This window comes from Phocoena sinus, chromosome 5 (genome assembly GCF_008692025.1).
Source record: "Phocoena sinus isolate mPhoSin1 chromosome 5, mPhoSin1.pri, whole genome shotgun sequence".
Lineage (NCBI taxonomy): Eukaryota > Metazoa > Chordata > Mammalia > Artiodactyla > Phocoenidae > Phocoena > Phocoena sinus.
The window spans coordinates 103,419,976-103,433,305 of NC_045767.1; the positions used below are offsets into that span (position 1 = coordinate 103,419,976).

The 13,330-nt window shown below is 40.9% G+C and overlaps 1 protein-coding gene across 10 annotated transcripts in view; it reads left to right on the forward strand.

Moving 5' to 3' along the window:
* Window positions 1-13,330, forward strand: part of AFF1 (AF4/FMR2 family member 1) — a 206,485-nt gene that overhangs the window by 170,132 nt on the left and 23,023 nt on the right. For 7 of the 10 annotated variants that reach the window (XM_032631940.1, XM_032631942.1, XM_032631941.1 and 4 more), the window contains 4 exons: window positions 1,247-1,325; window positions 1,451-1,488; window positions 3,770-3,926; window positions 9,215-10,153. In XM_032631940.1, coding sequence (XP_032487831.1) covers window positions 1,247-1,325; window positions 1,451-1,488; window positions 3,770-3,926; window positions 9,215-10,153 — 1,213 coding nt within the window. The remainder of the gene's footprint in view (window positions 1-1,246; window positions 1,326-1,450; window positions 1,489-3,769; window positions 3,927-9,214; window positions 10,154-13,330) is intronic. The other 3 variants (XM_032631944.1, XM_032631949.1, XM_032631946.1) reach the window with 1 other exon arrangement.

The following is a 13,330-nucleotide window of genomic DNA, read 5'->3' on the forward strand; positions in this document are numbered from 1 at the left end:
CAAGATGTTTTTAGTGCATTTGTTGGTGAAAATAAGTCCTTGGCAGAATTACAACATTGCATGTAGGCGGTCTTTTTGAAAGAGCCAAGTTTTACCATTTATTTTCACTAGAAAATATAGTGATTTTTACCATGGATTCCCAAAATAATAATGCCTGCTTACTTTAGTGGCAGGTAGTGGATTTGCAATAAAAATCGTTGGTCAGAATATGAAGAGGTATTTTCAGAAATACTGAAGGATTGTAACTTCTTAATATAATTTGCTTTTTGGAACATCAGTAATACTCAAGCAGATTTTTTTTTTTCCAATTTCACTTATAATATTTCCTCAAAGAGTCATGCCTGTAAATTTTGGGGGATGTCGGGGGGAGCAATTACAGATTCATTCCTTTGATGTTGGATATCTCCAGGAAAAAGTAAAGGGGAGGGGGTAGGGAAGGGGCTAAGATTTGAGTAAACAAAGTACAGATTGGAAAATGTTTGCTTTTAATATTTAGGTTCATCGTAAACTTGAATGCCTAGAGAGAAGTATTAATATAACTTTGTGGACATGAACTGAGTTTTTATTTTTACCTGAATGATAGCAGGAAGGTTAAACATATTTTTTAGACAACAGTATTATTTGTATTACTACTCTTTTCACGGATTAGTGTTCAAGCACCCAGAAGAAGATATTTGTGTGTGTGAAAAAGTTCAATATTAATAATGTCTTTGGACAAAAACGTAACATAACTGCACTGTTTGGTGACAGTTGTATTTTTATGTATTTATTTAATTCATATATAGCACTTTTTAAGTGCCTGGCACTGTTCTAAGTACTTTACAGATATTCATCCAATATTAACTCATTTAATGGTTAATCATTTATTCGAGTTGTTAGAGACCATAGAAGAAAATGATTTGAGGGTATTGTATATTTTTCTATTTTATTTATTTTTGTTGTTGTTTCTTCTGTTTGTGTGGACCTGGGACCCTTAGTCTCAGGGCTGGCAACAAATCACTTGCAGAACTTGTAGTTCTGCTTTTAATGCTCAGAACGTGTGAAAGACTCAGTTTTGAAATGATAAGGAGTTTGGACTGAACTAGTTTCTGTGTTAAAATTGTAAAACTTAACATTTCCAAGAAAATAAAGCATTTGATGAATAAATAAAAGTTATACCTGTCCCACCCCTCTTTTGTTTCATTAAGCATATTTTTTATGTTTACATGCTAAAAGAAGTTGTTAGACGTTATTTTAAATTCTACAGTGTCTCTATCCCTGCCTGTTCTAGCATGCTCAAAGATGACCTTCAGCTCAGTGACAGTGAGGACAGTGACAGCGATCAAGTAAGTTCTGTACACCCCACAGTACGAGGAATTCATTTAAATCCATGTAACATTTCTGAGCCGCTTATCCTAACCTGTTTTTTGTTTTTTTCCTGGTCCTTCTTCCCCTTATTGTGAATGCCTAGACCCCAGAGAAGCCTCCGTCCGCATCTGCACCTCCAAGGTACTGTGTCTGGGTTTCTCCCCATCTGTACAAAATGTTTGCTTTTTTCTACCAAATGGGGAAGTTACAGCCTTATTTAGTATTTTCATAGCTTCTTCATGGGAGAAGGAGATGGATGATCATAGTTAAAGAAAGTACCTGTTTAATATTTTGGAAGCTTAAATCAGCCCTAGAGAGGTTGTTAACTCTATGAAAGAGAGTCCCTGCGTCCACCTAAATCTTTAGTCAGTTTTGTATGTGTAAAATTTGAGCATTTAAAATAAGCTTAAATCACTTTCATCAGTATTATGTAACCAGTATTTGAAAAGTGATACTGAAGAGCTCAGTGTTTTTATGAAAGTGACAGATTTGCTCTGTTTTCAAAAATTAAAGCTGAATTATTTCTAGTAATTGTTTTCCATAGTGCCTGTCTTCATAGGTATATGAATTTTCTAATTGTTTCAGTTGCTTTAAAAGATGACCTGCAGGGGACTTCCCTGGTGGTCCAGTGGTTGAGACTCCACGCTCCCAATGCAGGGGACCTGGGTTCGATCCCTGGTCAGGGAACTAGATCCCACATGCTGCAACTAAAATATCCCACATGCTGCAACTAAAGATCCTGCATGCCGCAACTAAGACCCGAGCAGCCAAATAAATAAATACTAAAAAAAAAAAAAAAAAAGACGACCTGCAGTACATTTTGGTATGATGGAAAATGGCACTGTTTCCACTTTGTAAACAGCTTAGCCATATTTTAGAAAATGTAATGCTTTCGTTTTTAGAAATGGAAACAATGTGAACTACCTTTATTTACCATTTCTTCTGGTACTGAATTTAATGATTTAATATGCCAATACCTGTCCTCCGTGGACAAAGAGTTAAATTACCCTGTAGTTGTTTTACTCCCTTGAGATGTGGTCATCCATTTTGAGACAAGCTCAGCACTAAAAACCTTGCTCTCATATAGCTGAGGTTATAGTTAATGTGGAGGAAGATCACACATAATTATGTGAGGTCTTAAGGATTCATAAGCTCTGCTTATTTATATCCCATATTGTTCAGTAATTCCCATTTTGTTCAGTAATTCCTGGTGGCTTGTAACGACTTAGAAAATATGACAAAGTAACCTAACTGAAAAGTGGAGGGAATAAAAGGAAAAAAAAAAAGGGGGGGTGGTGATAATTAGAGGCAGGAATAATACTGAAAGTATATCTCTTTTTGACCATCACTTGGTTTAAGCTCTTCAGCTACCACAAATTTGACATGAGAAAATTCTGTTTTTGTATAGTGTTTGTTTTAAAATTGTCTCAACTAGTCACTTTATTATCTAATAAATTTTTGTTATTCTAATATAGTTAATAAATTTATTATCTTGAAAATGTTTTGGGTAGATTTGGAGGCTTTCACGATTATAGTTATTGATTTACTGCTGTGGCTAATTCCATCTAGGGCAAGGTTTTAAGATACGCTTTGAAATTCTCTATGTGTCCAGCAGTGTGATCACTTGTGTGTTTTCTCACAAGCCTAGAGTTATTGCCCTATCCTGAAAACTTGAAGTAGTTATTCTCTACTTCAGCTGATATTTGGGCGTGATCCTAAGCCACTCATAAAGAACGGCCCATTTTATCATTCTGCCCAAGAAGTGTGAGTGGATTGCCTGTGGGGTCACTTTCCAAAGGAACCCCATTTGTGTTCAGCAGTCTCTGACTTCTCTACAGTTGGTTCTCATATGGAGAATAGAGAAAGACTTTAATGGATTGGCTGTTCTTTTATAAATTAACTCCTTTGGGTTTTATATTGCAGGTGTCAGCAAAGTTAAAGGGTCAGAAAGTCAAGGTTTTAGGCTTTGTGGGCCATAAAGTCTGTGTTGCAGCTATTCAACTCTGCTTTTGTAGTACAGAAGCAGACACAGACAATGCATAAAATACTGGGTGTGAATGTGTTCCAACAAAACTTTATTTGGAAAAGCAGGCAGCCAGCTCAGGCCATGGTTTGTCCACGCCTGATTTGAAGCACCCCGCATCTCACTTACAATTTACATAGTTCGCAGTGTTCTTCAGAAAAATTCCCCAGGCTTCTTTTATGCAGTTACCTAGTGAGCTGTTGCAAGGCTTTTTCACTGAGTTTTGAGCCACCATGGGCCTTGCTTGCGCTCAACTGGCTGCCATGGTCATTTAGTACTGCTAGGTAATCTTTGAGGCCCCTTCTTTCGAGTAGCAGAAAAATGGGCAAAGAAGGAAGGGAGTCGGGAGGGAAGGAATCCACCTCGCGTGGGTCTTTGACTCTCTCGCTTGCTCCGCAGTGCTCCGCAGGCGCTGCCGGCAGCCGCGGCCTCAGCACATTCCAGCAGCGCAGAGTCGGAGAGCACCAGCGACTCTGACAGCTCCTCGGACTCGGAGAGCGAGAGCAGCTCCAGTGACAGCGAGGAGAACGAGCCTCGAGAAGCCCCGGCTCCCGAGGTACTACTGGTCTGCTCCGGGCCGTCTTGGGAGCGCAGTCGACCCCCGGTGGCCCGGGCTGCCTGAGGGGCTCCGTCCTGGGGGCGGCGCTTTCCGGCCGCCATGCACGCTGCTGGCTATTCCTTTACTTGTTTCTTGGCGTTGGGCTGTGGAACTTTGGGAGAGATGTCTTCTCGCCTGTTGAAAATGATAGGTTCTTCCCTGTTGCTGCCAGAGCTGTTTTGAAGAGCAACTCACTGAGAATAATATGTACACCCCATTTTCTTTTCCCTTCTTTCGAGAAAAAAATCCAAAACAAAAATCGTTTTCAGTAGGCTGCCATTTTAATACTAATGAGAAAGCTTTTTGAAATTTTAGGAATGCATGAATTAAATCAAAAGGAGACAGCCTGATTTAGCAAAGGGCAGGAACGTGAACTAGAAATAAGCCGTAAGAGGTTCTATTTTTGAATCACTAAAAGCCATGCATTAAATTGATGGCGATGTAATTTTGCCAGGGCCGTGTTTCTTGATTCCACTGTCCCACGTAAAATAGGAATAGTGCTTACCTGTCACCCACCCTTGGGAGATATTGTAAAGATAAACAGAAGAGACTGAAAATCTCAAGTGCTAAATGTATCTGGAGAACTTACGCTATTTACTGGATTGTTGAACAAAACTAATGTAGTAACAACTAACAGGGTTGCCAAATGTCTTCAAAACTTAGAGTAGCAGGGTAAAATGTTTGCTGGGGAAGACATTTTTAGTGAACTAGACAAGCTTATATAGAGAAAACTATTCTCTGTATTTAGGTAGGAATCCCAGGAAATGAGATTTTCTGATTAAGAAAGTGTTAAAGTTTTCAGTATTTGTCTCTGCTGTTTAGAAAGCAAGGCCACTGCACTAGAGTATTAAATTAACCAAATCCATCTGGAGATGACGTAGTGAGACTGAGGAGCCATGTCCGAGGACAAGGGAGGATGAGGAAAATACCTGAGTATCATTTTGTTGTTGCTGTTGTTAGATATGAGTTTATGTCTGGCACACAGTAAGTGCTCAGTAATTATTTTTGGAGTGAATAAACATAGATCAGCATTAGCTGCACTTGAAGTGCCTTTCAGATTTTAGAAGCTACTCTGTGTATTTCTGGGGGCTCTCTGTTTTCTCCTGAGATACTAATTGCTGTTGAAGTAATTTTTCTATGCCCCAGGGAAAAGGGTACCGACTATGCTCTACAGAGAAATTGTGTGCTTGTTTATGTTACTGTTCATAAGATCTTTGCTTTATGTCTCACCCTTATTCACTAAGAAAAATCTGCATGCTTGTTTGGTTACTGATATAAGCAAGAGAATCCAATTAAATCAAAATTCAATTCAAATAAAATGGAAATGGCACAGACTTGGCTGAATAATTAAAACTTGAAAGAAAAATTTAGCCTAGTGTTTGTTTTAATGAAGCAGTTATATCTTGTTGCTCACGAGGTTATTGAATAGAATAGATGTAGAGACTCTTAGATGAAAAATGATGTTCCCGTCATACTTTGCTTTTTAAAATCACTTTCCTAAATAGGCTCATATTTGTATATTTGTGTTAATGTGAAAATTTAGACTTGAGTATGGTTTTGTTGGTTATGTACCAAGGCTTGACTTCCTCAGGCATATTTTTGTCTTTGTCTAGATTTTAAACCTTTCATTTTTCCCAAAGTTATTTAACAACCTTTCTTTCCTTTTAAAATAAATACCTGCATTATTGTAAATCTTTGTTAGTTGAGCGTTACGTCAATTCCATAATAGGTCATAGTTACTAGTTTTAACTTTCTCACCCTTTTCTTTATTCTATTTTTAATGCTGAGGAATTTGCTCCTTAAGTCTCCATTTAAAATTCATTTGACGAAGTTGTCCAGTGACCTTATGAGACCTGAAATGTTATATGTGTGCCAATGGGCTGGTGGTGAACTTGGGGAAAAACCACTTTTCAGTCTCTTCTTTATAGTGAGTCAGCATGTAAATCTCAGCTTTTCAGAATATATGGGACGTATCGCCCTTTTACAGCTTAAGTAAAGTTCAGGGGGAAATGATTCTATTCTGTTATTCAGGGATCTGCTTAGTTTTCTAATCTATTCATTGTCTAATTCTTTGGTAGTAAACAACTGTGGTCGATTATCTACTAAGATCTTGGCACTTTCTTCATAAATTACATAATGTAACCATCAACCCTAGAAGGTCGGGAGCTTTCTTTTCACCTGTAAGGATGTAGCAGCACTAAGATTGAAACCCATAGCCATTTAACTCAGAAGCCATTTTTTTTTCCTACTACATCATGCTACTTCTCTCTTTCTTTTTTTTCTTTTCTCTTAAGTTTTGGAGTTGTACTCCTTCACAACAACTATGATGTTTTACAAAAAAAAAAAAAAAAAACCAAAAAAAAAAAAGACATATGTTGTGCATAGCTCAAAACTTTTTTTTCAAAATCATTCTAGAATACACGAACTTTTGCCAATTCAAGAAGCTAGGAGAAGTAAAGAGACATACAGTCAAACATTTATTAAGATGCTCATATATTTTTGCACCTCCTCTGTGCAGTGTCTGGGTTGATCCAGCACTGGGAGGCTGAGGGTGGGGCATGGGGAAAGGCTGAGGAAGAAATGAAAGTCCAAACCTTGATCCTCTCCAGCACTTACACTCTTAAAATTCATCTTAAAATCTGTTTTTTATCAATCCCTCATGTAAAACTTTCCCCCATCCCAGCACCCAAATAATACCTAACCTTAAAGGAATTCTATCTATTTTACATCTTTGTAGTAGGAATACAAAAAGGATCACCCTACCCTTTCCTCTTGTCTGGGCACACCAACTCAGTTTTACCCTGCAATTGGGCCATAGGCCTCCCTTCTGGACATTTTCAGTACCGCAGTAGAAGAAAATATGTTTTATTTCTGTAACCAGGACATTCCTTTAGGGACTACTAAATGTATCTTAAACTGCCCTGTTTTGGGGTGTGGGGGGGAGAAGCGGCTGTTATTTATACCAGGAATGACCTTCCCTTTTGGTTAATGTGTAGGTACTCTTCTATAGAGCAAGAGTGTCACTGATTGCAGTGCAGTTGTCAGCGTAGCCCTGGCGAAAGATCTCTATACCTTTCCAGAGAAAGGGTTTGAAGTATTTGGTTCCTGAGGTGATTGATAAGTGATACATCATTTTTTTTTTTTAATTTTTATTGAGGTATAATTGCTTTACAGTCTTGTGTTAGTTTCTACTGTACAGCAAAGTGAATCAGCCATATGTATACATATATCCCCTTTTTTTTGGATTTCCTTCCCATTTAGGTCACCACAGAGCATTGAGTAGAGTTTCCTGTGCTATACAGTAGGTTCTCATTAGTTATCTATTTTATACATAGGATCAATAGTGTTTATATATCAATCCCAGTCTCCCAGTATATAAATGATACATCTTAATGCCTTGTTCCCAATCATTTAACCATTAGAACTACCACGCCCTCAAGTCTTTCAAGAAATAATGTCTGACAAGTAGGTAGGTATGGTGTGCTAATCTTTTCTCTACCCTAAACAACCATCCTGTTTTGTTAGAATATTGAATGCAGTTTTAGATTATGTGGGACTTTGTCAGAGTAGTTTCCTTCTTCCCTCTCTCCCTGCTCTGAAATTCAAATGAGAGCATGGGGATAGAGTTGATATAAGTGGAGGGAGCTACAAAGAAGGTATGTTGTCTTAAGCAGGGAAAAAACAAAAAAAAACAAAAACCCCACAATTCTGTAGCCCTCTTTCTGGCCAAAGTATGATCCTACCTAGTTCCTTAGAGTTCCTCTTAGTTCTCTTTTGTTACAATTACACAAAGCCTAGTCTAGCTACCTGATCGTTTTATTACCTAACCTTTTCCTGGCCCCAAAGCCTTTACGTTATATCCACATATCTTAAACGTATTACGTTTGCGTGTTTTTATAGAATTGAATTGTTTGGGATATTCCACTTTGGAAAATTGTTAGCAGTCTTCCCTATATCATCCACTTACTGGAGCGAGCTCCTTACTCAATAATCTAATCAGTTAATCCCATGTGAGATATCTTTGATTAACTTGCTGTTGTGTTGTGGAAATGATTTAGTCATTTATACAAACCACCTGTCAGAAAGGATCTTAAAAGCATGAAGCATGCCAGTGACATACTGTCCTTTTTTTAAAAAAAAGTAATCATTACTTACTTTATTAAGGCATGAATATTTTCCCAAATAGCATAAAATTTATAGGTACAGTAATACACCCATGAAAAAGCCCAAATAAATATCTCATGTACACCACTGTGTGCAAGACATAATAGTAGAATTTGGAGATAAAGATGTCCTCATCATTGTTTTAATAAGATCTAATATCCCATTTGGAGAGAGAGAGTGCAATGCATCAATAGTCAGTTAGCAACAAAGATTTTAACAAGATATCTCCTGTTAAGATAACAGGAGAAGTCAGGGACTTCTGTTTATTTGCCAAGTGAGTTTCACAGATAATCAGTATAATCTCACCGCTCTTAATTGTGTGTTCTGGAGCCTCCCTGTGTTTCTTAGAAAAATAGGTGCTATTTCAGAGACTGCTTGTAACAGGAGACTTCATGTTTGATTTTTAAAGAATTCAAGTGGGACTAACGGCTGGCAAATGTGACCTCACTTGGTTCTTTTTACCCAGTTGTAAAATTTGAAAATCAGAAGACAGTGTATCTGTGATAAACTGAAAGCTGTGTCATGTATTAATATTTTTAAGTGAATAAGAGAAATGAAATCGTCTTGAAGAAAGTCATTTTCAATTGACAAGTACATCAAAAAAAGGGATAAAGCGTGAAACCCATCCATAATCACTAAGACTTATTCATTGACCTTCTTCTGAAAATCCTTGATGAAAAGATTCTTTTTAGTCTTCATTTTTCCCTATCATTTTCTGACAGAATAGTTCACAAGCCAAAATGTGAAAATTCTGTTTAAATTATATGGTAATTACCAGTGGAACAAAATATTTATTACACAGATTTCTCCGCAGTTGCCAGTGGTCTACATTGGTCAGTATGTAATGGTCTGTTACTAGTGTCAGCCACAGCAAAATTCCCGTAGCATGAAAAAATTGGAAGATTGTTTTAAGAGTTAATTGTTATAGAATTTGACCTATAATTAGAGGGGGGTCAAAAGGACCTGAATTCTTAGGTTTGGAGTGATTGCATCTCCTGGCCAGTCCTGTAGGATTGGGTGACTAACCCAGAAGAGTATCATTATTGGTCAGTTAACCCTATCTTCTTTTTCCTTGTTTGTAGCCCGAACCTCCGACAACAAACAAATGGCAGCTGGACAACTGGCTGACCAAAGTCAGCCAGCCCGCACCGCCCGCCGAGGCCCCGGGCAGCGCCGTGCCCCCGGCCCGGCACCCGGACAGTAAAGGCAAGGGTGGCGACGGCGCCACCGGAGGTCACGAGCGCTCGGAGTCCAAAGAGCCTCCCCTCAAAAGCTCCAGCAAAGCCCCCCGGGTGCCTTCCGAAGGCCCCCATGCGGGCAAGAGGAGCTGTCAGAAGTCCCCTGCCCAACAGGAGCCCCCACAGAGGCAAACCGTGGGATCCAAACAACCCAAGAAGCCCGGCAAGGCCTCCGCCCCGGGGCATGCGGATGCGCATGCAGATGCGCGCACCAGTCTGCTGGTGGAGAGCGAGCCCGGACTTCCTCCCCAAGCCTCCAAAGACCAGCCTTCCAAAGACAAGCCCAAGGTGAAGACGAAAGGGCGGCCCCGTGCCGCAGAGAGCCGTGAGCCCAAGCCAGTGGCGCCCACCCCCAGCGAACGGAAGAAGCACAGGAGCGGCCCCCCGGCCCCCCCGAAGGCACCTCCGAAGGACGCGGCGGAGGACAGGAGCCCTGAGCACTTTGCCCTCGTCCCCCTGACCCAGAGCCAGGGCCCTGCCCGCAGTGGCGGCGCCAGGACTAGTGGCTGCCGACTGGCAGTTGTTGTCCAGGAGGACCGCCGCAAGGACAAACCCCTGGTGCCTTTGAGAGACACCAAGCTGCTCTCCCCGCTCAGGGACACTCCGTTCCCACAAAGCTTGATGGTGAAGATTACCCTGGACCTCCTCTCTCGGATACCCCAGCCTCCTGGGAAGGGCAGCCGCCCCAAGAAACCAGAAGACAAACAGCCCTCGGCAGCGAAGAAGGCAGATTCTGAGAAGAGAAGCTCAGAAAACTCAAGCAAGTTGGCCAAAAAGAGAAAGGTGAGTGGGAGGCTGACCTTCCCGTACAGTGTGGAACATACCTGCTGCGGGCTTGGGGCTGTCTTTGCCCCTTGATTTTAACCCTGAATCGTCTTAGAAGAGGCTGGAAATCTTTGGATTCCATGTTGCCTTTGCGACTATACCAGAGTTAGTCTTTCACTGCAGGTAAGTGTTGATAAATGCCAGATTGCTTTAAGTCTTGCTAGTTTGAAAAAAAGATGAGGCAGTCATTGAAAAGGATATCTTGCTTTAGAATAATATAGCATTAAGGGTATGTTTTTATCTATTGTGATAATATTGGTATTTACCACCTGGCTCATTAGGTTTTGCCCTAGAAATTAAAACCTTACATGAACTGAAATGTGAATTCTGAATTACTGACAGGAGTGCTATATACTAAATTTTACTCCTGTAGTTTGATCATTTTGATACTGATATTATGTCCATGTTTTAACTTATGGCCACCTAACACCTCATTAATTTGAAACCACCAGATTTAGAATTTGTGACTCCTGTTAATGACTTTCACTAATGAGCAGAGCATTATGAAAAAAAGGTTTAGAGCTATTATAGAGATGGTTAGGGCATCTTTTTGGGTGATATAGGCTGTTATGGTACATTGTGAAGTATTGAAATCTGTCATTTATCATGGTATTTGGAAGCTTCACTTAAGGAATGAACATAGTAAAATAATAATAATAATCCCTGCATTATTTAAGACCCTTGTTACTTGGACATATACACTATTTTGAACAGTCTCCTTTCGATCTTTATTCTGAATTATTGAGCTCTTGATATATATTTTTTTGCTGCTTCTTGATGGTGAAAGATTAGTGAGTTTTCCCCGCAGTGGCATTCCCAAGCCAACCTACCCAGGATTCAGAGTGAAAGGCACAAGAAGGGCCAACTCTTGCCTGCTGAGAAGGAATATAAACAGTCTTATAAATACATAAAAAACTCTTACTCAGTTGTGGAAGTTGAGCTAAGAATAACAAGGACAAAAAGATCATGAAGACTGCTGTCGTGTCTGATTTGACTGATTACTCCACTAGGTTAAAAATATAATGTGACTCTACCAAATAGTAAAGGGCGACAGTTTCTGGAGCGCCTTGTCGAATGAGACTTGAGGGTGTGTATTGCCACCATAATTGCAGCGGGCAAGTCCAGTGGGGTGGGATCAAGTGCCAATTGGCAGTGCTGTTTCAGCTAGAAGAGGGTGTATTCTGGTTCCTGATAACTTTTAGTTTAGTTTTTTTTTTTTTGCGGTACGCGGGCTTCTCACTGTGTGGCCTCTCCCCTTGCGGAGCACAGGCTCTGGATGCGCAGGCTCAGTGACCATGGCTCATGGGCGCAGCCGCTCCGCAGCATGTGGGATCTTCCTGGACCGGGGCATGAACCCGTGTTCCCTGCATCGGCAGGTGGACTCTCAACCACTGTGCCACCAGGGAAGCCCAGTTTTCTTTCTTTTCTTTTCTTTTTTTTCTTTCTTTCTGCATTGGGTCTCCATTGCTGTGCGTGGGTTTTCTCTAGTTGCACCGAGCGGGGTCTACTCTTTGTTGCGGTGCACGGGCTTCTCATTGTGGTGGTTTCTCTTGTTGTGGAGCATGGGCTCTAAGTGCGCAGGCTTCAGTAGTTGTGGCACATGGGCTTAGTTGCTCCGCGGCAAGTGGGATCTTCCCGGACCAGGGATTGAACCCGTGTCTCCTGCATTGGCAGGCGGATTCTTAACCACTGCACCACCAGGGAAGTCCTTGGTAACTTTTAAAACAATGTGTGCCTGTAAGAGTTGTAAAACTTTATGGAGAAAATTGTGATGGACCAGGCTAGGAAAAGGTGCCTGCATCTAATATACCCGAGAAATCTTGAAAAATATACTTTTTTTTCATGATGTGTGTTTTATTTTATTTTGTACATATGTATATATCACATCATCTTTTTAAAGTTAATTTTTATTGGAGTTTAGTTGCTTTACAATGTTGTGTTAATTTCTATACAGCAAAGTGAATCAGCTCTATGTATATAAATATCCTCTCTTTTTTGGATTTACTTCCCATTTAGGTCACCACAGAGCACTGAGTAGAGTTCCCTGAGCTATACAGTAGGTTCTCATTAGTTACCTATTTTATATGTAGAATCAATAGCAAAAATACACTCTTTTATCTCCTCCTGGGGAATCTTTTGTCACCTGTACCCCAGCTACCCTAATACTATCTAGTCTCCACTGCTGACCTTCTGCATCAGCTGGAGTGGGGAGAGGGGAGAAGTATTAGCTTCTAAAGCGCTTAATAACTGGGGGTAAATGTTGGAAATTGGAGGCTTCCCAGACAGTTGTCAGACCAGTCCATCCTCCAATGCAAATCTAGAAGCTCTGCTTGCAACTCCAGAAAGGGAAATTCAGCTGTCCCTGTTGAGTATATGAACTGTGCCCTCTGAAAGCCATTTTTCCAGCCCTTGGCTGAGCTCTCCTAGGGCAGCTTATTTATCTTTCTGTTCAAAGGATGGAGAAATAATGACTGCCTCATCTTAGGCAAGTCCATGCTTGCCTTAAAGCTCTGGCAGGCAGCTGAGAGATCTGGCTCTGGGAACAGCCTGCCTCCCTGCTGTGGGACTGACAGGATCAGGGGCTGAACCAGTGGTTCCAAACCCTGGCTGCACATTCCGGTCCCCTGGGGAACCCTCAGTACTGGTGGCAGGATGTGTGCCACCCCCCAGCCCCACATTCCCATTGTTATTTTCTAACTCCTCGGGTGATCCTAACGCCTAAGGCTCTGGAGCAGAACCTTGTTACCAGGCCAGGATTGTATAAAGCTAGTGTTTTGGACCAAGAAATCTCTTCAGTGTGGTGCATTTAGACATCATGGATCTAGACAACCAGGAATTCCTGGCCTGAAGTATGTCACTGGTTAGAAACATTACTTAGGAGCTTTCAGATAAATATAAACATCAGCCAACAGTATAGCTCTTTCATGATCAGAGAACTGTGTGTCATTGGTTTTGCTTCCTGCTGGATTCCAGGTGGTGGTATTAATACTGAACATCATAACCTCAGGTTCTCTCTGAGAGGGGCAGGCTCCCCCTTTCCTGTCAGGACCCTGACTCTACTTGCTCAGGGTACCTTTGGCCACCACCCTTGGACAAGCGGGGCAGCTCTGTGGGCAGCCCAGGTCTCTCTTTAAG